Here is a 24,966-nt window from a genome sequence, read left to right on the forward strand (position 1 = left end):
GAACTAGTTCATATAACCTAGGTTAAGTGGGAAATCAAAAACAAACTTGAGTTTAGTTTTTCCGCTTGCGGAAAACAGGTAGGAGGTGTGATTTTCTGTGCTATTAGCTTGACCTGTCATTTTCAATGGCACTTGTTGAGTATTTTTCACACACTCAGTGTATAGACACTTTTTCTATTTGTGAATCAATTGTGTTTGTTTTGAATTTAAATAATAACAATAACACAATGTTAATAATCACATATTTTGTTATCAGCGGGTGCTTTTGAATCATGTGGGCGCGCGCGCCTAATTATAATTTCAAAACAAACTCAAACGACACGAAATTAAAGACACTGATTAATTATTGTGTGACGTGCGTAGTTGGCGTTGATAAAAAGGCTTTGTATCCTATACACACACATATGAATATATACATACTCACACACGTATGTACCATATGTGTGCCTTTTGCTATGTAAACATGTATGTACTTATTACCTGGGCGGCCAATAAAGAAAGAGCGGTGTTTTTCGAAATTTTAAACCGAAGGTGTTACCCGTTTAATGCTTCACTTAAGCCGCTCACAATGCATGACACTTAATTGATTAGCAAAGCATTTGCACCGTAATACCAACAAACTGTGACCAAGATCTATATCTTGTTTGTCTAACAGTCACCCACAGGGTGGTTTGCTTGTGTACATGTGGGTGTATTGCTGTCAGATGTTGGAAAAATTTCTAAAATGCCATTTTGACTCTTATTGCAGTTCGACGGCTCAAGCGCTTAGCAACTCAATTCAACCCCCACCCCCAGTTCCCGCCTGCGCCTTGATAGTGCCTCTGCACTTGCACTGAAATAATCAATAAAGCAACAGCAGCGGCTGCAACAACAACAACAAAGACAAGATGTGGGCTAGTGATAAGCAACAACAATAGAGGGCAGCCCCGTGGCCATATACCCAGACTCAGCTCTAAACAAGACACACAAAGCTCTAAACTTCTCATCCCAAGGCATTAGCAAACAAAAAGTCAACACAAATAAAAACATAAAACCTAAAAATTTGCCTGAAAATGTCGCGGGAGGAACGTTTGCCAATTGTGGATACAGCAAGCAGCAGTGGTGAGGATGAGGCAAGACCTGTGGTGCGTAGGCGCAGCACACGGGACACTGAATCGGCCGTGGCCAAGGATCAGGGCTGTTGTGTCCCCACCAGCAAGCCCCATCGTTTCCTAGCACTAATATTTATGTGCCTGTTGGGATTTGGTCTGTTATCCTAGTTAGTTAGCAATTGTTATCAATTACTAATTGGCCTGTACGGTTTACAGGTTCCTATTTTTGCTATGATAATCCGGGTGCACTACAGGATGTGTTTCAGAAGGAACTTAATCTGAACACCACCGAGTTTACCTTGATCTATTCTATCTATTCATGGCCCAATATTGTGCTCTGCTTTGTGGGTGGCTTTCTGGTCGATCGTGTTTTTGGTATACGCATGGGTGCAATTATTTACATGCTGATTGTATTGCTTGGTCAATTGGTATTTGCCACTGGCGGAGTGCTGGGTCACTATTGGCTAATGATTGTTGGTCGCTTTATGTTTGGCATCGGCGCCGAATCCCTGGCTGTCGCCCAGAATAGCTATGCTGTGCTGTGGTTCAAGGGCAAGGAGCTGAACATGGTGTTTGGTCTGCAGCTGTCTGTGGCACGCTTTGGCAGCACCGTCAACTTTTGGATAATGCAACCGCTCTACAATTATGTATCCGAATTCTACGCTGGATACACGGGCTTGGGCGTTACGCTGTATCTGGCCGCGATCACCTGTGTGATGTCATTGTTGTGCACACTTATTTTGGGTATGCTACAAAATATAATCGAAATATTTAAGACATTTATAAAATTTCGTTTTCTTGCAGGCTGGATGGATAAGCGCGCCGAACGCATATTAAAGCGCAACATCAATCCGGGCGGCGATGTAGCCAAGCTCAGCGATATAACAACATTCCGGCTTGACTTCTGGATGGTATCGGTCGTCTGCGTGGCCTATTATGTGGCCATATTTCCGTTCGTTGCGCTCGGCCAGGAGTTTTTCGTATCCACCTTCCACCTGACGCCCGAACAGGCAAATACGGTCAATTCGATTGTGTACTTGATCTCAGCCATTGCATCGCCTGTGTTTGGCTTTATAATAGATCGCCTGGGTCGCAATGTTAGTTGGGTATTTGTAGCAACAGTGTCAACAATTGTCGCTCATGTGCTGCTCACATTTACCCAAATTAATCCGTACATTGGCATGTCAATCATGGGTCTGTCCTATTCAATGCTAGCTGCCAGTCTGTGGCCTATGGTAGCGCTAATCGTGCCCGAATATCAGCTGGGCACTGCCTATGGCTTGTAAGTGAAAATATACCAATATATGATATATATTGATGATATATGATATATGATATATATTAATTAATATGTTTTTAATTTCAGTTGCCAATCGGTGCAAAATCTGGGCCTTGCGGTGGTCACCATTGTCGCTGGAGTAATCGTGGACAATAGCGGCGGCAGCCACTTCTGGCTGCAGCTCTTCTTTATACTGTTCCTATTGAGTAAGTGCTACAATGTATTTGATTGTCTTTAGCGATAGCTAACGCCATACCTATTTTCTACAGTTTCCCTGTTGGCTACATGCGTTATCTGGACCTACGATCGCAAGCATCAGGGCAATCTGAATATGTCGCCGGCACAGCGTGCCACCTATCATACTTCCATGTACGTGAATATTGAGTCTAGTTGATCGTGTTCAATCTATACATGTTGTATTGGTGTATATTGATATATATATATATTGTGTGTATTATATAGATTGGCTTTGAAACAAACATTTCACTAATCTGTACAATCTCTTTTTCAAATCGTCAACAAAAGCTTAACACAGCGCGGCACTACGGATCGACGGCCTCTATTGGGCAACTAAATACATACATATATTTATATATATAAAAACACATATATAAATATTAAATATAGATAAATATACACTATATATGATTAACCAATGTGATGTTGTTAGCCATCTATAAATGTATCTAACTACGGTCTATGTGTTTGGCACAATTCCTCCAATACTAATCGCACAAATTACTATTCGACTTACGATTCAATAACGATCCCCCCACTTTCCTAACATATCAAGAAACTATTGTTATAATTGTGATTGCGATTTTGTTGTAATTTATGTATAAATGTATTATGTGCCAGTTGCCAAAGATAAATTATAAATAAAAATATACAAACATATCTAGCAAATTGAGCGTTTGTTTTATTGCAATGTCCCAAAAGGTATATTTGCCCAGCTGGACTAAAATATATTAAATATTCTATAGATATAGAACATGTTGATTTGGGTTATCTGTTTCAATAATTACAAGAACTTGACTTGATATTTATTCAATTTATTTTGTATTTGCATATACATGTGTGAACGATTTTCATTTATCGAAAATATATAATTTATAATAAATTAAATAAATTAGCTAAAACATAAACAGAAATTCCAAATAAACATTGGCGTGTTAAATTTTAGAAACCAAAAATAAAGACATAAAAGTTTCCATTACGCATTGGACTAGAGAAAATTCAAAATACAATTCTTTTAAATGATATTCATTGCACAAAAATATATGAAAAATACACAAAATTATAATTTCTTTTTGTTTGTTTTGAGAAAATATGATGATTGAAAAAAGATATATATATGTATGAAAAATGTTCGTATTGAGAAACTAAAAAGTGTAGTTTTTCTTTTGTTTGTGTTTTTTTACTAGTTAAATAAAAATGCATTTGCGTTGATTTTGGCCGTTAATGTTCGAACCGCTTTTCGTTATGTGAATTATGATGAAGATTTCATCGAGAGTTCCATCAAAAAGCTGCATTTAGTTATTATCATAGTAAGTGTATTAAATATTAGTAAATATTCATCGATTTTCTTTTTTGTCTTAATTTAAGAGCATCGTTAGATTGAAAGTTGCTTTGACTTAACTTTTTCATAAATCATCGTAGATATTTTGTTTTCTTTTATAAAGCTCCTAATTTAAGTTAGTATTTATATTATTCATAGTAATTGATTTTTTTGTTTTTTTGGTCGTTTATAATATTAAGAAATGTACGTGACACGCTAGAGCTAAAAGCAGAGTACAAAAACAGAAAGATAGTTTATGTAGATAAAAGATAGTCTGACAGTTTATGTGGCCCAATTAAGAAGTTGACACACTCAGAGGCAAAACTATCTCCACATAAGCATTTAGCTATTGTCAAATCTCGTTGAATATATTTTATGCGTTTGTTTTTTGTTTTTGTTTTTGTTTTTCTTTTTTCTTCTGTGTTATTCGTCCACATTTTCGGTATCGTCGACTGCCACAATATTTCGTTTAGTGGCACTTTGAATGCTAGCCAGATATTTTTCACCATCGAAACGCTGGCTCTCATCCTGTAGATCCTGTTCAAAATTGAGATGTAATTAATATAGTGCCGATTTCGGAAGTATACATGAAACAAAAGACGTACTGCTCTTACCTTATCAATTTAGCAAATGTGTGTGGGTGTGTATGTGTGACGTGCTTATGTGTGTGTTTGATATGGCAAGTGGTTGGTTTTCAAATATATGTACAAATAGATAAAGCCAAGCGCTGCGACTTTGCAAGTCATTTTTATTTTTTGCATATATGCTATATATATGTATATATACACATATATATATATACATATATGTGTATAAATTTTAAATGGGTTATGTTTTGAAAAACGCTTACATCTAAGTTATGTTACATTAAGGCTAAATTTTAGCAATTGCAGTTGTTATTAGTCTTGTTAAACATTAATTACATTGTGTATGTATATATATATATGTGTATGTGTGTGTGCGAGCTGGTGTTAATATGGGATTGTCCGGGCAATACTATAGGTTGACCGACAACATTAAATATATATATATGTATATATAACTCTAGCGAACACTAAATCTGTTTCACAGCCAAAACACAGATTCCTTCAAAGTTACAAAGTTAATTGTTTTTCTTTTTCAAATTTTTTTTGTTGAAATATTTATATTTAACAAAATGTATATAGAGCCTAAGACTAGCAAATTGTTGCGTTGCTCATTAAATATAATAATACTGAGTATATCATTGTTGTGGGTTGTTATTTGATCGTATTAAGTTCTATCTTTTCTTTTTTGTCATATTGTATAAGCTATTTAGCATCTGTTGGATTACGGAAAAAAATCTAAACTATAAATAGCTAAGTCATGAGATTTCTTTCTTTAATGCATAAAAAAGCACTCTAGATAAGCGCACGATTGTTGTTCAGCTCCTCGCTGGAGTACGCATCACACATGGCCAGGGAGAATTCATCGTTCTCGCTATAGCGCTGAAATATTGTCTTGATCTGCGAATTCTGCTGATTTGGTTGCGGCTGATGTTGGTTGCGACATTTGCTAGCTATGGCAGCTGCACCCATTGTATTTGTTATAATTTGCAATTGTTTGTTATATAATTTACGATCTGATTCTGAGGATGGTTTGCGATTGTTGTGACTACCGTCTCGTTCGTATAATATTTGCTTGCGTTCGCTTGTGCTATCGAGCATTACAGTAATAAGCCTTGCTTGCGTTTGCTTGTTAATTACAAAGTTTTGATTGCTAGCAGTTGGGTGATTATTGATGGGGTCACATTCGTTAATGGGTTCTTGATTGATAGCTGGCACTCCGGTACTTGCTGTAGATACTGTTGTAGTAGTAGTAGTAGTAGTAGTAGTAGTTGTTGTTGTTAATGATGAATTATGTGCAAGAATGATATCAGCACTTGGCGCAGAAGCTTTCAAGTGCATCTCGACTGGTTGAATTACCTTATTGCGAAGTATCGACGGCACTGTTTCCATCATTTTTACCCATTCAATTGGCAGAGCCCAGGCATGGGGACTCTTCGAATAGTACATCATATGTTCAATATCATACGAGACGCGTGCTGCAAATTAAAATATATTTTAATTGATCTTCATTCAAAAATGGTATAGGTGTGACTGCTGACCAGGTCTGTATCTACAACTTCTGTTTACTTACAGTTATTCGTCTTTAACCGATTGGCCTCATTGTCTTCTTCAACCTTTTCGCGTGCTGCTTTGGTTTCCGGCGTTGACTCCTTGCGTGAAAAATGACTGCGTCGCGAACGTGCCAAACCATTCTGACTGCTGCTACCATTGGGTGCAGTAGAATCGACAAACACCTCATCATCCCCATCACCATTATTGTTGCCCTGACCAGCCGCATAGTTCAGTCCAATGCCACTATCGGCCAACGGCAGCGCGTTGCCCAACATAAACTGCGGCGGTCCAGAGCCTGGCAACGGTGTGGAGGGCGTTGTAACTGGACTGACAAGTGAGGTGCCATCGAAGGCCGCGCCCGCCTCCATTGAAGCCAAGAACTCGGAACTGCTAAAGTAATCATCCAAGACGAGTTTGGCCACCTATCCAAAATTAAAGAATTGTTTATTCGAGCTGAGAGTTAACGAAATGGCAAACTACTTACACGCACTAACTCGCAGCAGTCACCTGTGATCTTGATGAGATGTTGGCCCACATTGACCGTGAATTTGTATTCACCTACGGAAGCATCGTTTGTGGAATATGAATGCATTAGCAGCTGTTGATTGGGACGTATAACTTTACCGGCAGCAGCTGTTGCCGCCGCAGCCGCATTGGCAACCTGCTGCTGATGGTGGTGATGATGTTGTCCCTGATGCTGCTGCTGCTGTTGATGGTGCTGCGACATTTGATGAGCCGCTGCTGTGGAAGTCATGAAATTCTGAGCCGAATTGAAGCTTAATCGATTAGCCAGGCTGCTACTAGTGCTGGGCGTGCGTGGCTGCACGATGGCATCATCCGAATTGGAAGAGTTCAACGACGAACAGGAGCCGCCTGCACCACCGGCTGATGGTGCCGGCTCCAAACGTACCGGCGATGCATTACGACGTATGGTATCCTCCATCAATTGCTTGGCGTAACTGCAAAAATTAGTAAATATTTTACAATAGGAATATTCATGCAAAATGGCGATAAACAGTTATTTTTTACAAAATCTTTGCAAAAAAGTGGCAGCGCCAACTGGTCAGTCGATTTTAAATAAGCAAGCAGCTAGCTGTGGGCAAAATATTCTTGAATAATCTGGCAACGCCAATTGTTAATTAATTCCAGTCAACGTTTAAGATTTATTGGCAGCGCCAATCATGCAGCTAAGCGTAAGCAAACATGGAAAATTAACTTAAAACTTACTTAATTTTATCTTCTGCTGGTCCGGTAATCTGCACCAATCGTTCCTTCGCGCCAGGATTGACTACACAAAAGATTATAGAAATATTAATAAACGAAGACATATTTCTAAATTTAATAATGGTAAGATATTTACATGTTTTGGTATTAAAACAATTAGCAGTTTCGTAACAAAATGAAAAGAGGCAAAACTTTAAATTTCACCTAAACGTGCGGGCGATATTGTGTGTTCGTGTGCATTAATATTGTTTATGTGTGTATGTGTGTGTGCGTATGTATTTGCGTGCATACTGTGCTGATTTGGACGTTATAATTCAAAATAGAATTTAGATTATGATTTTGGACAAGACATTAATAAATGCTTAATATGCTTAGATGATATTTTTTCTAACGTTTTACCTCGTTGAAAGGATATTATTGTTTCGCTAAGTTCCTCGATCATGTGTACACGTCGGCCCTTAATGCCCATAACTATTTGGGACGATTGGCAAACAGCAGATAGATAGTCAAATATATAGTCATGTATATAAATGTACTGTATGCAATATTTACAGCAGCATCCGTAACTGATACTTACCCTTGCCCGAATCGGCGTTCCTTATGACCACCTCATCCTTGCAATAGGTCTTTCCCGGTATTTTAGTGGGCTTGGGGAATTTACCCGAATTACGTATGACTGCACCGGGTGGCAACAGCAGATGCTGCTGGTTGGGTGACCCGACGGCAGCAATGGCCGCGGCCTGTGCGGCAGCAAGTGTTGCCGCATTGAAGGCCGCAGCAGCGGCTGAGTCGACACCAACAAGTGCACCCATGTTTCCGCTGCCGCCGCCGCCGCCGTTGCCGCCGAATGTGGGGGAGGTGCTGAGAAAGGCTTGCTGGTTGCCTACGACGCCTGCAGCATCGTGTTGATATGTTTCAGCGGGTAACTAAAATATTTAAAGACAAAGCATATTTTACAAAATGTGTTTTTGTAATTTAGGATTATCACCCACCTCAATGCTGGACACTTGCTGCTTGGACTTGTAATAGGCAATTGTGTCTTTGTCTTCCCAGCTATTGGCGCGTAATTCGATCAGTTCGAGCAGCTTGAGTCGTGTCATTATGTTCAGACGTTCGTCCAGCGAAGCATTGCGAAACACAACGAATGCACGATCCAGCGTATCCTTGGACACGGCCTCCAGCTGCGGTCCATGGACACGCAAATTATGCAACAGCAGCGTTATCGATTCAGTTGTCGTATTGCACGACTGCAGACCAACAGTCACATTGTCGATCAACTGTATCAACTCCTCAATTACAAGGTAGCTGTTTTTCAGTGATGAACGCGATTGTGTCTTGAGCGGACGGGGTGCTTCAATGTTTTTTACCGCCCTACCCAGCTGTGTGTGCGCCATGTTGACTTTGTTCTCACTCTTTTTTCTATTTTAGCCCTGTTTCGATTTGTGGCTATTGTTGGCTTAAAAGTTCTGTTTTCTTATCTCCGTGTTCTTTTTTTAAGTTCGTTCGTTTGCTTATTATTGATGTCTGCGTGTGTGTATGTTGCGAAATTGTGTGAAAGAAGTCGTAGAAGCGTTTCCGCACCTCCCCCTGCAAAGATAGATAGAAATATAGAAAGGTGAACCAAGCATACATATATATACTGATTAGCAAAAGGCGCACAGTAGAAACCCTATGTTAAATCGAAATTGCTTCGAACTTTGTACCAGTTTCTTTCAGTACTCGTTTTATTAATGGAGAAAATTAGGTTTTGCACCATGGTGACATATTTTTCATCCTTACATTTAATTTTACTTTCTTATTGTAGACATTCTCTCATGTTTTAAACATTTCAAATTGATCTAATTTCTACACTCAAGAAATCGAATCTTAGCTGTTATCGATATCGGTTGACATCGCTTATGTTAATATTGACTGTTACAAAAGTCTTCGTAGCGGTATCGTTCGCAATCTACGACGCAAGTGTTAATATACATATATATCTACATACGTACAGATATATACATAATGTATGCACTGTGTATATCATTTGCAACTGTGATAAGAACCTTAAGGCCGAAACTGATAAAACTAGATTTATGATAGTTTTCAGTGCTGCTCACTTTGGCTAGCCATAATCAAAAGAGATTGCTTTTAGCGCATATAATTATCGTCAGCAATGAAAGGCGCCACAATGAATCACTTACGAATTATATGAATTATAATTGCGCACACAAATTCCAAAAGCGTTTGCATAAAACGGGCACAATGGCCATTTGTATACTTCTGACTCTGTGTGTATGTGTGTCTTCGGCATTTAAGTTTCAATAACAAAAAAATACGCGGAACGAACTTGTCTTTGCTGCGGCTAATTGTCGCTAACTTTCGTTTTTATGCTGCGGCGCAGATTCATAGATTCTGGTTTTAAATAGCATTTACAAATATTACAAGAACAAAAAGGAAACTGTCAGTGCGCGCAGCGATCTTGCCCACTTATTGAATCATATGTCGAGAATAGCAACAACAAATATGACTGTAGCAGCGACAGAGACGTTGACGCTGGCAGCGCTGTTTGCGTCGCCTGGGGCGTAGGGCAAGGCGTGTGCCTTTGAATATGCTCTAACTTTTACGCCCGATGCCAACAAAATCACTTTGCATCCCAACTTACACACAATGTGTTTTACTTAAGTAACTGTGAGTATCTAAAACACTTTTCCATTGGTTATTGTTCGAAATTAAGTAATAATATGTATGTGCCAACGGTAGTCGATGGTTGGAAACTACGCGTAGACTGCGTAGCAGCGCTCCACTTGCTGCAGCAACTTTGGAGTACTATGTAAAGGAAAACTCGAACAAAAAAAACTGTCGCGGTAAATAAGTGCGAAATATAAACTACTTTTTCGCAATGTTGTCCACTTTGGTCTGGTTTAATTTAACGAAATAGCTATATGAAAGCTTACCAAAAAATCTCAGCGACTACTAGATCTGCAAAACAGTCATCGGTACTATCGATTTAGCTTCTCATTAATAGTATTTTCGATTGGCATCAACTGGTGATATATTGTTAAGTTAAAAATGTTTTGCTAATTCTGTTAATGTAGTAAAGCTTTATCAGGTTATTTATTTTATTTAATGTTGGTTTTATTCCATTTTCAATTGTTGAATTGTAAAAATCTCACTTACTTTTATATTATTTTTTATAAAATATCGATAGTAGAGAAATTTTAGGCGATGCTCTGTAGTTATTCTGTTTGGGTATTCTTAATTAGAAATAATCGATATTCAATACATAGTGCTGCCACTTTGTCAAATTGCTTATTTCAGGAGCCTTAATATAACAGGGTTGTGCAGTAGCCCTGGCAAATCGAAAAGTTGAATATCGGTCGAGCTCCATAAATTTTTCTCAAAACTCCTTTGCTCCGAATCTTTTCAATTATTAGTTCTGTAAAAATTGACAAAAATAATGGCTGAAAATTCAGCCAGGGAGGATACAACACCGCCAGAGGCGGCGAAAAATGAGAGTGTCAACAAGGGTGATGATACGAAACCACTGCGAATGTCTTTTGCCGATTGGAAGAAGAATAAAGAGGCCAAGGAGCAGCCAGAGGATGCACAAGCAACTCGCAATAGTCGCAAGATGCACAAAATTAACAACAGACAGCCCAACAATCGCAATCAAAATAATAATAACAATAACAATAACATCAACAATTTGTTTCCACCCCTAAGTCGACCACCGCCTTTGCCCTTTCCTTTAATGTCCATGGGCTTTGGTAACTTCGGGCACGGACCCGGTCCTTGTGGACCATCGCCAATGATGCCCTCAGGCTGTAACATGGGCAACATGAATAACATGGGCAATATGGGGCCTGGGCCGGGCCCGCGCAACCATCGACCTTTACAGCCACCACCCTTTTGGGAGGATATGATGTCGCCACAACATCGACCCCCACCTATACAACCACCTATGCCCAAGTGTCCAAGCTCGTGGAATCTGGTGCCCAGAGAGAAACAAACACAGCAACGGCAACAGAAAAGTAGCCATAGTCAAAACAATCAGCCCAACAAGAAATACAAAGCCAGTACCAACAACCTCAACAACAAGAACAACATGACTAGCATTAGCAATAACAATAACAATACTACAAACAATGCCTTGTTAGACGCGGCACTGATGCCACCACCACCGCCACCAGGAGGCAGTGGCAGTAGTAGTAACTGCTCCTCCAACAATTCCTCTACATCGAATAAACTTGTCAAGAAGAAAAAAGGCGGCGGGACTTTTGTGCAAATTGATGGCAAATGGATACAGCGGCCGGAGGCGCCTCCACCATTGGAAGATGCGCCGCCGGGCACCAAAGAAGATCGCCAGCGTCAATGGCGCGAATATCGCCAGGCGATGAAACCCTTTAAGAATCGTGAATTTCATAATTGGAAACGCACTGTGCAACGTCTCAGCAAATTGCCGCGCGATCAACTGGACGAGAAGCAATTGGAGCGCTTAGAAAAGGCCGAGGAGTATATAGGGGCACATAAAGCCATGCTAACTATAAAGCATGCGGAGCAGTGGGTGCAGCAGAGCAATCGTAAATCGGAAACGGCGGGCAACAATGGACAGGCTCAGGTGTACGTGCGCAAGCCAGTCAACCCCACATGGCAAAAGAGCAACGATCAGAATACATTTCATCGAGGCCCGCCACCCGTACGAAAACAAATCTTTGGCACTGGACGTGCCATTAAAGGTGGAATTGGTGCCGATATGGGAAGCATGCCCAACAATCCAACGAGGCCGATTGTGGGTCAGTTCTCGGCGCAAACCGGATCACCTATCGGCGGCAGCAGCAGTTACTTTGGCTACAATAGCCATCCCTACGTGCCGGAGTCAGACACCAATAGCGGCGGCATCGGCAGCGGGGGCAACAGTAGTGGCACCAACTCCTTTTACGCCAATTACACATCCAGCTTCATTAAAGGTGGCACATTACTGCCACCCTAGAAGGCTGCTCCAACGATGCCCTGGAGCGAGAGTTACACGTAGCTATTATATAATAACTATAATAATCATAATTATAATAAGCAATGTCATCACGATGTCATTTAGGAGCCTGTGCTATTCATGTAAAGAAATTAATAAATTAATAACTTATACTATGGCTTAGCTTGACTCTACATTTGAGTCTCAAACGAAATTCAAACTTTCTATTTGCCAGGATACAAAACCAGGACAAAATACATATGTATAATATAGGCTGCCATAGTTAACTATCGTTATGAAATTGACTTCTTGTATACAAATCTTTTTTTAAACACAGTGTGTATTATGTAGGTTATTTTCAACAAATATAAATGTATATTATTAGCTTAGCCTTATTTGCCTTTGTTCGAGCGACTGCGGCTGGTTTTAAACTGGGTTTCATCGAGAGGAGGGAGACCAAGGAGTTCACGTCGCTTACGCTTGCCACGCCAAATAGCCTCCTTGAACAGATTGCAGTAGAGCTCCACAGCGGCGGGTGAATCATCGTTGCCGGGCACAGGATACGTGATTAGATTTGGATTGCAATTGCTGTCCACGATGCCAATGGTGGGTATGGCCATTTTGGCTGAATCGCGTACAGCAGTATGTTGTGCCATTACATTATTTTGTGTATTAAGAAAGATGCATAGATCCGGCAGCCGAGTAACTGCATCAAACTGAACATTGGCATTGGTGAAGATTCCTCCCCGCCAAAAGCGTGTGTGCGAAAACTCGCCGGCCTCCATGGCTTTCTGTTCGACCAAATGAGCATTCAGTGCATTGCGATTGAAGAATAAGATAATACCATCCCGGAAAGCAATGTGTGCCACGAAATTGAGCGCATCACGTAAATGGGAAGCCGTCTTGTCCAGATCGAATATCAAGTGACCTAATCGACTGCCATATATATATGGTCGCATGCGATCGTCGAGTGAGCCCTCCTTATGGCCATAATGTACACGTGCATTGAACAAATCGCGCACAGTAAACAAATTAGTCACTTCGAAGTAATCCGGGTGTTTAAGGATGCGTTGTTCAATAACGCCAATGTCCTCAGGCTCGGCAGGTATTGGGGCTTGGGCGCTCTGTGTGTTTTGTAGGCGTGCCGGCAGCGTGTAAAGCTGACTAAGGCGTGGCACTGTAAGCAAGAAAGATGCAATTAACATTTATAAATGTTTTAATTTAGAAACTTACAGTTATTAAAAGCTTTCCGAAACATTTTTCACGCACGCCGCAGGCCGCTGTTTTCATAACATGCAACTAGTGTGACCGTCGCCGTCCAAGCATAAAAATACTCAAATATCGTAAGTTATCGATGGCAATGAACGATTGTTGCCCACAATAAGTTTCAAGATTGTCATTGCAATAATGTTTATGTTTGGAGTGCAAAATTAAAACGAAAGAATATGGAATTTGAAAAGACGCCCCCAAATGTGGCCACATCCGACACGAATTCCACATGTGAGTACTTGGATGCCGAAGGAGAGCCGGAACAAGACACGGATCTCAGCGCAAGCGATCTTTACCAGGAGGCGGAACACGGTGCCGAGGTCGAACAAAATGAGCATAGTATTATCTCGGTGCTGCGCGATGAGCTGGTCACTCAAACACGTAACAATTTGAGTCCAGACTCAGAAACAGCAGCAGCAACGGGACAATCAAGAGACTTGGCCGCCTCAGTAGAGTCGCTAGCGCTGAGCACCTCCACCAGTGCCAAGACAGAGGACAGCGGCAGCACGAACGCCCTTGACGAGGACATATATGACTATCAGCATGACAGTGTGTGGCGTGGGCAAAAGAAACACATTTTCATATTGAGCGAAGCGGGTAAACCCATTTACTCACTACACGGCAACGAGGATAAGCTGGCGACGCTCTTTGGTGTCATTCAGGCTTTGGTCAGCTTTGTGCAACTCGGCCAGGATGCAATCACTTCCATACATGCAGGCGGCATTAAGTTCGCGTTTATGCAACGCAACTCGCTCATCCTGGTTGCGGCTTCCCGCACGAACATGAGCGTTCAACAACTGCAACTGCAACTCAGGTGAGTGGTATGATATGTAGAGACAGAGATAAAACTCCTAATGTGATTGTTATTGTTGATAATCTGATTTTTAATTGTCACAGCGATGTCTACTATCAAATACTCTCAACGCTTACCTATTCACACATGTCGAAGATATTTGAGAAACGAAAAAATTTTGATCTGCGACGATTACTTTCCGGCAGCGAGCGATTGATCTTCAATCTGTTAGCCAATGATAGTAGCCATGCCAAGGGTAAAATCTTAATAACAGTTTAAAACCATTTTGTGCTATATAAAAATTTTTTGCTTTCAGTTACCAACAACATTTTTACATTTTTGACCAATTCGATACGAGTCTTTCCCCTGCCTACAACTGTACGTTCCAATATAATTAGCGCTATACAGAGCAACTGTTCGAAGATCAAGAATCTAGTGTTTGCGGTTCTAATAGCTAACAACAAGTTGATCGCATTGGTGCGCTTGAAAAAGTACTCTATACATCCGGCGGATTTGCGTTTGATATTCAATTTGATCGAGTGCTCTGAGTCATTTAAGAACTCTGAAAACTGGACGCCCATTTGCCTGCCCAAATTCGATATGAACGGCTATTTGCATGCGCATGTTTCTTATTTGGCTGATGACTGCCCAGCGTGCCTGCTTTTGATGTCCGTGGATCGGGATGCGTTTCACACACTATCAGAGGCAAAGGAGCGGATCACTGATAAGTTGCGTCGCAGTCTTTGCCTGCAGGCCATTAACAAGGAGCTAAACCAATCCCACAATGTCAAACTGTATCAGCAGGTGCTAAGCGTACCTGAGCTGCGACACTTTCTCTACAAGCCAAAGGCAACGGCCCAGCTGCTCTGTCCAATGCTAAGGCATCCGTACAAATCGCTGGCCGAATTCGAGCGTCTGGAAGCTATTTACTGTGATCTATTGCATCGCATACATAACAGTTCGCGGCCTCTGAAGCTTATCTATGAGGTAAAGGAGCGTGAGGTGGTGCTTGCCTGGGTGACAGCCACGTATGAGCTATATGCTGTCTTCGAATCCATTGTGGATAAAGCAACGGTTATTAAGTATGTGGACAAGATGATTAAATGGATCGAAAAGGAATACGACGTGTACTTTATACGTAATCATCCTACTTTCTAAAATGATTCTAAAAATATTTGTTAGTTATGATAAAAGTCCCGCATTTTGTATAGCTATAATGATTTATGACACATTTAATTGATTGTATAAATCGAACATGCACGTATACTTGTGTATGCCAACAATGCCTTCTAATGAGCGACGTTGTTGTTGTGCTGCAGTTGAAACAGCGTATATATACTAATTTTTATACATATACATATGTATGCCATTTAATAAGCATGTAAATTTGTAATTTAAAGCATTAAGTAAACTATACAAGTGAACAAAACTTGTTTCTTAATTGCGAAGCTTTCGAAATCCTTACAGTATAGATTTTAAATTTTCGCGCCCGCGCCAGTATCCCAACAGTGGCGCAACTGTGGTTAGTTGAAACCACTTGAAGTTGGCTGCACGCAATTTGCGACTCCCTTAATGTTGGCTGCGCCATACGCAAAGCTTTTTCGTACTCGTCGTCGTTATCCTGCTCACTTAACATAAAAAAGGCTTCGTCAGTTGAGTACAGGATATAAGCGTGAGCGGTACGAAAACGCGCCAGGAAATCAAAGTGCGGTAAAAACAGTACAAAAAATAAAAGAAAACCCCACCAACACACAAATACATACAAATGCAAGTAAAGCATGAAAAAAATGTGGACTAGTGATATGCGCCAAGATGAGCGAAAATCAAATGAAATTGCAATAAATATAATATGTGCAATAAGCAATCGTGATGAAATTATGTAGTATATATCTACTACTTTTTATGTGCCGCTGCGACTGCTGCTACTGCTGCTGCTGCTGCTGCCGCTGTCACCGACTGCTTGCTCCCTTTTTAACATGCGCCACGCATTTTTTGGGTGTTAAATGTTCGTGTATCTGTCGGTTTTTGCGCGCTAAGCTACGGCGGGCAGCGACGGCGGCATCAGCAGCAGCAGCGGCATTAATACACGTCGCCTGCTTCAACCCACACCCTCACCCACGCACACACGCACATAGTGTGGCGCCCACTGTGCACGAAAATAGGCAGAAATCAAGCAGCGAATATACTACTATTTATGTATTTATGTTCATGTCCTTTTGCTCTGTGCATGTGTGTGTGTGCTTGCTAGAGTGTGTGAGTGTGTATTTTATGCTGTCACTGCTGCCGCGCCGCTTCGTTAGTTTTGCGCGCGTGTTATGTATGTGTGTGCGTGAGCGTATGCATGTGCGTCTGGCACTGTATGTGTGTGTGTATGTGTTTGGGGCTAGTGTGCAAATCATTTAATTTATTACTAAATGTATTTTTATACACATTTCTCGTGCACTTTTCCGTCCATGCGATTCGCTTTCATTCCGTTTGCTCAGCCATTCGTCGTTAATTTGTCTTTCGCTTTTTAAGCCAAATTCGTGCTCTCATGATTATATCAACAGCCAGTCAGCAATAGCAACAACAACAACAACAACAGCCAGTCGTCCTGCCAGCCAAAGTTTTACCTTTGGGCAAAGTATACGCACACACGCACACGAGCACGAACACATACACACAGCAACATGGCCACGGCGTGTCTTTTTGTGTATCCTAGAGTTATTTTTTGAAAGCAGGCAGCTAAAGAAGAAGAAGACGCAGCAGCGGTAGCAGCAGCAAAGCTGGCAAAACGCGCGCGTGTTTTGCTGTCAGTTTTCCTTATAAGCAGAAGCGAAAACATAATAGCAGGAATCTATTTTTGCGGCAAAAGTTTTTTTGCTCTCTTTTTGGATTTTATGGCTTCGCGATGTCGTTTCTTTCTGTCTGTTTGTGTGTTTGCGTTTGCAGTAAACTTTTTAAGTGCAGCAATATTCTTGAATTTTTTAATAATTGGAAAATTTTGCGCAAACACTTGACGCAGCGAATAAGTTATTTTAATAAAAGAATAACTCGTAAAATATTGCACAACATTGGGAAAACAAAAAACTTTATTTATTTTACTTGTGGCGCAAAAAAGTAGGCAACACATTGTAAGCGGCGCAAGCTTGCGAAGCATAAATTGTGATGCCTACTTTTAGGCTGAAATTATATTTGGAAATAGTATTTTTGAAAGAGCTTTTTGACATGAAGCTCGTTAACTCCAATATAAATTGATTCAAATTCCAAATAAATATTAATATGAATATAAATTATATTGAAACTAACACTAAATATAACATATTATTTTACTTAATGCTAACTTTCTTAACCCACTCAAACAGCAATAATGTTGCATATAATTTAAATTGAAACTAACAATCAAAACTAAAACGCTATCTAATTGCTGCCATAACTAAAAATCAAATCAAAACCTAAAGCAAAATTCCAAAGCTACAAAAACCGAAAATTAAAAAAAAACACCAACTTCAACAATCTACAACAACAAAAGCAACAACTACAGCAAATGAAAAAAAAAAACCAACAACTGCGCGCCTATAACCGACTAAGACAAACGGCAATTTCGTATTAATTTTATTTGCGCATACACTTTGCCGCGTGCTCATCAAAATTTACATAGAAACAAACACCAAGAACATAAAGAAGCAACAACAGCTACGACAACTACAACAACAGCCAGCCACAACTGCTGAATGGCAACAAGGAGTACAAGAAGAGGTTCCTGGTTAAATGCTGACCCAGCCAGCCTACGACTTTAGGTTAGTATGTCTGCCTCATTTCGACTTATTGTTAGATAAAAAAAACCAAGTACTCTAACTGCCAGTTCAACCTAGAGTTACCCTATACTTTTTAATGATATTAACGAAATTAATTAACAATAAGATTTGTTTTGTATATTTGGAATGTATAAAAATAGGTCAATCATCAATTGGTTATCAAATTTTGAAACGGTTTTTTTGCTTGTATTTTGATAAATAACATTTTAATTGCCTTAACTTCAAGAGAATCTGACTTCTAACAGTACTCTTATATAAGCATATATATTTATAAACATATATAGATGGATGTTGGGCTCAAACTCCCAGCGAATATTAATATAAATATTTATAAGACAGGCCGGATTTCAATCATATTTTCATAAAGCGCAGAGTACTGTCTAAGGATCAGACAAGCCCTTATCACAAAATCCAAAAATTTTCCAGCTATTACTTTAAATAGTTGCACAGTTTAAATGAACGGTAAGGAGGACCCTACTTTAGGCTGTCTATGCGCCAAAAAGGGCATAGAAAAATGTGGCTTTCGCCTTTGGATTCGTTTAACATGATGGCGCGTACGCCATCCTTTGCTGCTCTTTCGTTTATTTTTATTCGTTTCGTTTTCTTTTTCCACTTCGCTTTTTTCTCCATTTTCTTTGTTGTTTTGTGGATGTGCGCTTCATTTTGCTTATCCTTTTGCCCGGCTGCTGATCAAATAGGCATCATTTGCCTGCCAGGCAGCACACAAAAAGGTCGACAGCAATTTCAAACGACAGTCGCCTGATGACTGTGTTGACATGATATAGGGCAAGCAGGGCGAGAGCAGCAGAAGCAGTGGGCGGAAGTAGGAAACAGCATCTCTATAGTTATCTATGTGCGTGTGCGTTTGCGTTTGAATGTGTGTGACTATATTAACCCTATTTTTGACGTCAATTAATGACTCAACATGCGGCAGAAATTTAATTTTTTCTACTCGTTCTTTGTATATTTGAGTGTGTGCGTGCCAATGCGTGTGTGTGTGCGAGCGTGTGTGTGTTTGTGCCATATTTCATGGGGTCGACAGCGACTTCCGGTCACATTTTCTTGGCCTTTGGCATTGCCTATTTTTAGGCGCCGTAAGTAATTGAAAAAAACGCACGTAAATTAAGCGTGTGTGCATGAGCGTGCGTGTGTGTGTGTGTACACAGCGCAAAATAAGTGCACACATTAACATACATTTATTATATTTAACTCTTAATCATAATTAATATAATTTGTATTTAATTTAATGAATTGAAACTGTTCATTTGATTATTTAATAATTATTTATATATCTGCATTAATTATACAATGTTTTTTTTTTCGTGTATACATATCAGCGTCATGGCTAACTCGTGTCTGAGTCGTGGCTGGCAGCTCGTTTAACCCCACGTGCTGAACGACCCATTCGTTCAGCTTCTGCTCACACACACACACACACCCTTAGACACGGGGCAACATTACGAGCATTGTGCGGAATTTATTGAATTTTTATTGGATTTCTCTGGCACAGCAGCAGCAGCAGCAGCAGCATTTCTAGCGCCAAGCTGGCTGCTCTGCTGTCTCGTTAGGCGTGGCATAATTCATTATGTTGACTCACACATCCCCCCACGCCCACGCCCACGCCTTGCCTCCGCCAACTCAATGCTCTCGCCCTCGCTCTCTGCTGGCTTTGCGTGCTTTGCATATTAATATGCATTCCTGTGGTTTCAATTTATGATTTAAAGGCGTCTTTGAACATGCCTGTTGCCTAATCGCTACAACTTTTGCCCCATACGAAATTCATTTAAGATTTTTTTCAACACATTTTCACAACACACTTAGTGTGTGTGTGTGTGAGCGTGTGTGTCTGCCTTTGGTGATTGGCCTTAACATATTTATTATGCTGTCTAGTTTGAAGTTCTAATATTGAAACATAACTTAAACTGCGCTGCAATACATCTTCATGTTGGCCAAACAACTTGACTGGGCAGTTAGTTATGTGCTTATATATAACGTATATTTATCTTATTATTATTATTATTATCTATATCATATTATGCTGTATGATCTATATGTTTTCAAATACTTTATTTTGTTTAAAGTTTAATTTTCTTGCTACCTTTTCTAAGGCAAGAAGTGAGAGGCTTAATATATTTCCATCCTTAAGCACTGAGATATTTATATTTTATACATTTACTCACTCATTGCAAAATATTTTTAAAAAAAAATTCTTAATTTTTACTATTAAAATAAAAAATAAAAAATAAAAAATATTGTATTTTTAAGAAAAATTTTGAATTTTTTACTATTAAAATAAAAAATAACAAATCAAAAATATTGTCTTAGTTTTACACACTTAAGCTCCCTAATTATTGAATTTATTTCAATTACACTATGCTACACAGTTGTAAGGGAAGTCGTTATTCAAAATGTTACGAATCTGCGTTCTTTATTTATTTCGCAAAAGTTTTGCTTCAAGTTTTCCATCAAAGTTTTCAATATCGTCGCTGCGGTTGCGTAAGGGATGCTATTCCCAGCCTCCGCAGAGCTTGCTCCGCTCCGCCTCTGCATGCGAGAGCAAACGTTTAATATTCACGCTTGAGCGCACTTTTGACGGGGTAAAAGGAAGGCGCGTTTGTTGCTAAAGAGAGAGAGACAAAAAGAGGGAGCGAGAGAGAGAGAGAGGGCTGTGCAACTGACTGGCCCGAGCAAAATGTGTGAACTGTTTGACGCTTATCTATGCTTCTGCTTTTGACCAAATTTTATTGCCTCTTTCCGGGCCAAGCGTTTCGTTCCGTTACTTTTCCATTCTATGACCCGAAAATTGTCTGTCAAGGCGACAGAGCAGGGCTGGTCCGAGCGAGCCAGCAAACGACTGGGCATCTATACATATGTAAGAGCGGCGCTTGTATTACGGCTGTTATATTGCGTCCAGATCAAAGCCAATTAATATGGTAAACCCAGGTAGAAATGCCTAGTAGCCTCTTTGATGGCACGCCCACTCTCTTCGCAATTACTCTTATGCAACATGCGCTATTGGCAATTAGCTAGCCGAGCTGGCTTCAGGCTTAATCATATTAATCATACGCCATGTTGTGCGCACAAGTTGACGCTAATGAAGCAGCCGTCAGTCCAGCTGTGCGAGTGCCTTAATGCAAAGCATTGCAAACGCTTTAAATGCAATTTGAAATGACGCTTGTTTACATAGCCACACAAGCGTCGGCGAGCCAATCGAGCAATCTGGCAATCTGGCCATCCCACAATCCAACAATCTGACAATCTGACAATCTGACAATCTGACAATCGAACTGTCCTGGCTGTCTCTGGTTGCTGCCTTAACGTGGCCACAGTTGCAAGTGTCTTTGCTCTGACTTGTTTCGGACGTTCTTCGGGCTCGTGATTTCAGCTGCCGGCGCTTCAAACTATCATTCAACTTTTATGCGAACATTTACACGGTGTGCGGGTGTGTGGGTGGCTTACAGCCGCCAGCTAGTCGTGTCATGAAACAAGCCAGACCACAGTGCCAGAGTCAGTTCTAGTTGGGCCATCAACGGAAGTGCTCGTCGCCATTTTTAGTGCACTTCTTAAAAGTGTGCACATTTCCGTTTGGCATCAATGATTCGCCCACTGCCCGCAGGACTCAACGGCCCACGACACGCCCAGTAATACAGCGCCTGGGCTTCCTTCGCTCGCCCTCTGCTGTTCTTGCTGTGTTTTTTTCTTTCTCCTATGTACCCAGTAGACGTAAGCTGTGATGGGTATGATGTTTTGAAGCAAGAGTAATAATATTTCCGATAACTATATATCAGTAACTATTTAAGTTATCGATAACATGCAATTATTAAAATATTTCATGAAATTTGCCATTTAATATTGAAAACTTTTGCTGAAAGCAAAAGAGTCCAGTATAAAGAAACTGTTTTATATACTCTGCCAATCCTTTTCTAACCTTGCAGACACAGCCTTAAGACATTCTATACACTCTGAATGTTATCAGTTGGCTTTTAATAAACTTCCCATTAGCTTTATATGCATTCATCTGAGAGCCCTAAATCTCATTTCCGTGCAGTCTCTCTTATATGGGCTTACAGGATATCTCTCTAGTCGACCATAAAACTCAATGCTTGCCTTTTTTTATGTGCCGCTGGCTGTTGGCTTTTTACTTTTGCTGATTTTAATTTTGGTAAAAGTTGTCACATTTGATTTTAAGCAATTGTTTGGTTTTATGCGTTCGCCTTGTTCGCAGTTGTTGTCTTAACTTACTTCGCTTGGCCTTTTATCCTCGAGCTGGAGCTTGTCTTCGCTTTCGCTTTCGCTTTTATTGTCGCCTTTTTATGTGGTGCCAGGGCCAGACCCTAATGGCATTCTATATAGACTCTAGCCGAGATTGGCTTTAATAGTGGCCTCTTGCCTGGCCTGGCCTGTTGCTTGTGCGTGGAAAATTGCGGTTGACAGTGTGATGTAACCGGAAGAACTTTCAACTCGATTACCAATGTGTGAGTGTGTGTGAAACTGTGTAAAAAGTGTGAAACATTTGTTAGATAAGCATATCTTAGATAAGCAAAAATTATCTGCTGACAATGAGAAAAAAGTTTTCTGATGGAAAAAAATGATTTGAGTGGAAACTTTTCTGATTCCTTTTCTAATAAAATAATAATAATATATAATAATAATAATAAAGTAACTGCTTTCATCATTATTAACTTTTTTTAATTATATCTATAAACATTTATCTAATATAATTTGATATACTTTATATTTCCTTCATCATTTTCAGTCTTTTAGCTCTCTATAAAATCAGATGAGACCATAGAAGATTCTTTTATATTTACACATATTTCCCATGCATTTACTTTTAAATTTATTAAGCGACTTTAGCCAAAGCTCAACTCAACCTAAATAAAAAATAATGCATTTCTCGTTCATATATTTAATTAATTTTCCATTCCACACACACATAAGCGGTATTGATTAAATAACAATCTCTAATTTGCCTACATAAATAAGTTATGTTCTTTGAGCCATTTGAAAAGCTTCTTTGCTGTGCAGCAACTTCTTGCCCCGAGTCCTTTGTGCTCCTGTGCCTGTGCCTTTGTATCGTAGTGTTCGTTGTTTTAGCCTCGCTTAACGTTAATTAAGTGCAATTTTCGTTGCACTCGGCTTCGGGCGGCATTTAACTAAGCCAACTTAATAAGTTATTTATGCATAGTTAAAGCTGGTCTTAAAATGCTTGACTGAAATTTGTGTCCCAGTCTGGACATGGAGCTGCTGCTGCTGCTGCTGCTGCAAACGCAGCGGAGGCTCACTTTAAATGACATCAAATGATTATATAACCAAAATGTATACACCCCGCCCGCTCCACACATCTCGCTATCTCTTTCCGCCTGCTCTGCTGCCGTCTCCTTCAACGTGTAGCATTGCCGCCTGGCTGCATTTTGTACATGTACTCGGGATGCATGTTATTCAGCTACGCCCAGGACGACACACTGCGAGCGCACATGCTGTGTGACAGCGAAGGCAACATGAATACAAAAAAAGAGAAGAAATATATATAAAACTAGGAAATAATATAAACATAATATAAGCTGCAGCTTGAATACACTAACAAGTGCAGGTAACATATTAAAGTTTGATTGAATTTATGAGATAATATTTGAGTAACAAAACTGGAATTTGTGGGAGAAAAGTTGAAGAGCGATTGGCATGAATATGTGCATGTTATTATAGTTATATACTTCTCACTGATTGAGCTACAGTCTGAATCCATAGAGCTTGACAAGCACTTAGCCTTAGATCTAGACAGCTATAACTTTCCAATCTGAAATTTTCATATTCAAAATTGAATCTGAAATTTTTTAAAAAACTTACAAATATTTTAAACTAAAATTTGACATCAAATCTTCTTTTTTTCCTTAAAGTTAAATTAGTAAAAAATTTAAAAAAAATGTCACAAACTCTGTTTAAATATGAAATTCTTGCAAAAGTTCCGCTTTCAAATATTAAAGTTAGGGCATTAAACCGAATCGAAAGTGAAATTTCAATTTGGCTTGAAAAGCGAAAAATGTAGCAAATTTTTTTTTGTAGTCAGCAACGAATTTGGAGCGACATTTTTACGCGCTTTCAAGCGAAATAAACATGAAAATGTTTGTGACTATTTTATGTGATATATATTTATGTGCCTAAGCACACATGTGCACATACATATATATATATATATTTGACAGCGCCAACAAAAAAGCCAATAAAATGTTGTAACCTCGAAAAGTTCAATTTTTGTTGTTGTTGTCTACATTAACATTGAGATGTGCTTGACAATTTTTCAGTTCAGTTCAGTTCAGGCGCACAAATTATGCCGTGGCACAACATTGGGCGCACCCACACAAGCTCCGTTGGTTTTTCAAGGATGTTTATCCCAGGCCTCACCTACTACACCCGCCGCCAGCTCATCGTGCTAGCTTTCGCCTCTAATGCGTGCCGGTGCCGCCTCGCCAGCGACTTTTATCTAAAAGCGCACTTAGCCCAAGTAGGCCAAGTAGATTACAGCCAAAGAGCTGCTCCTGTTTACCCCCCAACACACACACATACAAGTATCTATATATACATATTTATATATATATATATATATATACTTTTGTGTGTACATTGATATGTGTGTTGTATGCGCGCGATGAGCATTCTTGTGGCGAGGCTGTATCGTTAGAAACAATAATTAGGTTGAATTATGATTTCATTTAAATCATGCACAGTTTTATTTTTATCGATAGTTGAAGAAACATTGTTTAATCAGAAAAATTAAATTAAAAAAATTAATTTAAGAATTAAGATTTAGGAGTTTAAGAAATAATATTCATTACATAAATATGTTGTCTTCTAAATATAGATGCATT

At 39.7% G+C, this 24,966-nt stretch overlaps 6 protein-coding genes across 23 annotated transcripts in view; 4 read left to right on the forward strand and 2 right to left on the reverse strand.

Annotated features, from left to right (window-relative positions):
• Window positions 1–4: 4 nt before the first annotated feature.
• On the forward strand, window positions 5–3,259 carry LOC111605558 (major facilitator superfamily domain-containing protein 1). Of its 6 annotated transcripts, none has more exons than XM_023324128.2 (7): window positions 5–78; window positions 749–1,245; window positions 1,308–1,835; window positions 1,896–2,373; window positions 2,458–2,576; window positions 2,640–2,739; window positions 2,896–3,257. In XM_023324128.2, the coding sequence occupies exons 2-7, from the start codon at window positions 1,053–1,055 to the stop codon at window positions 2,942–2,944; spliced, it is 1,467 nt and encodes a 488-aa protein (XP_023179896.1). In that variant the 5' UTR covers window positions 5–78; window positions 749–1,052; the 3' UTR covers window positions 2,945–3,257. The 6 variants fall into 6 exon arrangements, with proteins under 6 accessions (XP_023179896.1, XP_023179895.1, XP_023179897.1 ...); XM_023324127.2 differs by having other exon boundaries at window positions 21–85; XM_023324129.2 differs by lacking the exon at window positions 5–78 and adding an exon at window positions 220–465.
• Window positions 3,260–4,272: 1,013 nt separating this feature from the next.
• On the reverse strand, window positions 4,273–10,320 carry LOC111605555 (eukaryotic translation initiation factor 4E-binding protein Mextli). 7 transcript variants are annotated; one of them, XM_023324118.2, is made up of 9 exons: window positions 10,227–10,320; window positions 8,283–8,877; window positions 7,868–8,216; window positions 7,690–7,761; window positions 7,294–7,354; window positions 6,551–7,025; window positions 6,086–6,488; window positions 5,872–5,990; window positions 4,273–4,465 (listed from the first exon to the last, which is right to left on the reverse strand). In XM_023324118.2, exons 2-9 carry the CDS (start codon window positions 8,682–8,684, stop codon window positions 4,352–4,354), a joined length of 1,995 nt encoding a protein of 664 aa, XP_023179886.1. In that variant the 5' UTR covers window positions 8,685–8,877; window positions 10,227–10,320; the 3' UTR covers window positions 4,273–4,351. The 7 variants fall into 7 exon arrangements, with proteins under 7 accessions (XP_023179886.1, XP_023179887.1, XP_023179889.1 ...); XM_023324119.2 differs by lacking the exon at window positions 10,227–10,320 and adding an exon at window positions 9,935–10,087; XM_023324121.2 differs by lacking the exon at window positions 10,227–10,320 and adding an exon at window positions 9,474–9,684.
• A 282-nt stretch (window positions 10,321–10,602) lies between these two features.
• Window positions 10,603–12,444, forward strand: LOC111605557 (putative uncharacterized protein DDB_G0285119). The gene has a single exon (XM_023324125.2). It carries the CDS (start codon window positions 10,730–10,732, stop codon window positions 12,260–12,262), a length of 1,533 nt encoding a protein of 510 aa, XP_023179893.1. The 5' UTR covers window positions 10,603–10,729; the 3' UTR covers window positions 12,263–12,444.
• A 106-nt stretch (window positions 12,445–12,550) lies between these two features.
• On the reverse strand, window positions 12,551–13,570 carry LOC111605560 (28S ribosomal protein S2, mitochondrial). The gene is made up of 2 exons (XM_023324133.2): window positions 13,475–13,570; window positions 12,551–13,418 (listed from the first exon to the last, which is right to left on the reverse strand). Exons 1-2 carry the CDS (start codon window positions 13,497–13,499, stop codon window positions 12,634–12,636), a joined length of 810 nt encoding a protein of 269 aa, XP_023179901.1. The 5' UTR covers window positions 13,500–13,570; the 3' UTR covers window positions 12,551–12,633.
• A 29-nt stretch (window positions 13,571–13,599) lies between these two features.
• Window positions 13,600–15,628, forward strand: LOC111605556 (vacuolar fusion protein MON1 homolog A). Its single transcript, XM_023324124.2, has 3 exons — window positions 13,600–14,324; window positions 14,408–14,559; window positions 14,620–15,628. Exons 1-3 carry the CDS (start codon window positions 13,687–13,689, stop codon window positions 15,459–15,461), a joined length of 1,632 nt encoding a protein of 543 aa, XP_023179892.2. The 5' UTR covers window positions 13,600–13,686; the 3' UTR covers window positions 15,462–15,628.
• Window positions 15,629–15,955: 327 nt separating this feature from the next.
• Window positions 15,956–24,966, forward strand: part of LOC111605485 (probable G-protein coupled receptor 158) — a 30,329-nt gene continuing 21,318 nt past the window's right edge. For 5 of the 7 annotated variants that reach the window (XM_023324021.2, XM_023324024.2, XM_023324023.2 and 2 more), the window contains exons 1-2: window positions 15,957–16,013; window positions 17,648–18,082. The gene's annotated coding sequence lies outside the window, so the exon portion shown is untranslated. Of the gene's footprint in view, window positions 16,014–17,647; window positions 18,083–24,966 lie in introns of all 7 variants that reach the window. The other 2 variants (XM_023324028.2, XM_023324022.2) reach the window with 2 other exon arrangements.

This window comes from Drosophila hydei, unplaced genomic scaffold (assembly GCF_003285905.1).
Source record: "Drosophila hydei strain 15085-1641.00,03,60 unplaced genomic scaffold, DhydRS2 tig00008114-arrow-pilon, whole genome shotgun sequence".
In the NCBI taxonomy this organism is placed as follows: domain Eukaryota; kingdom Metazoa; phylum Arthropoda; class Insecta; order Diptera; family Drosophilidae; genus Drosophila; species Drosophila hydei.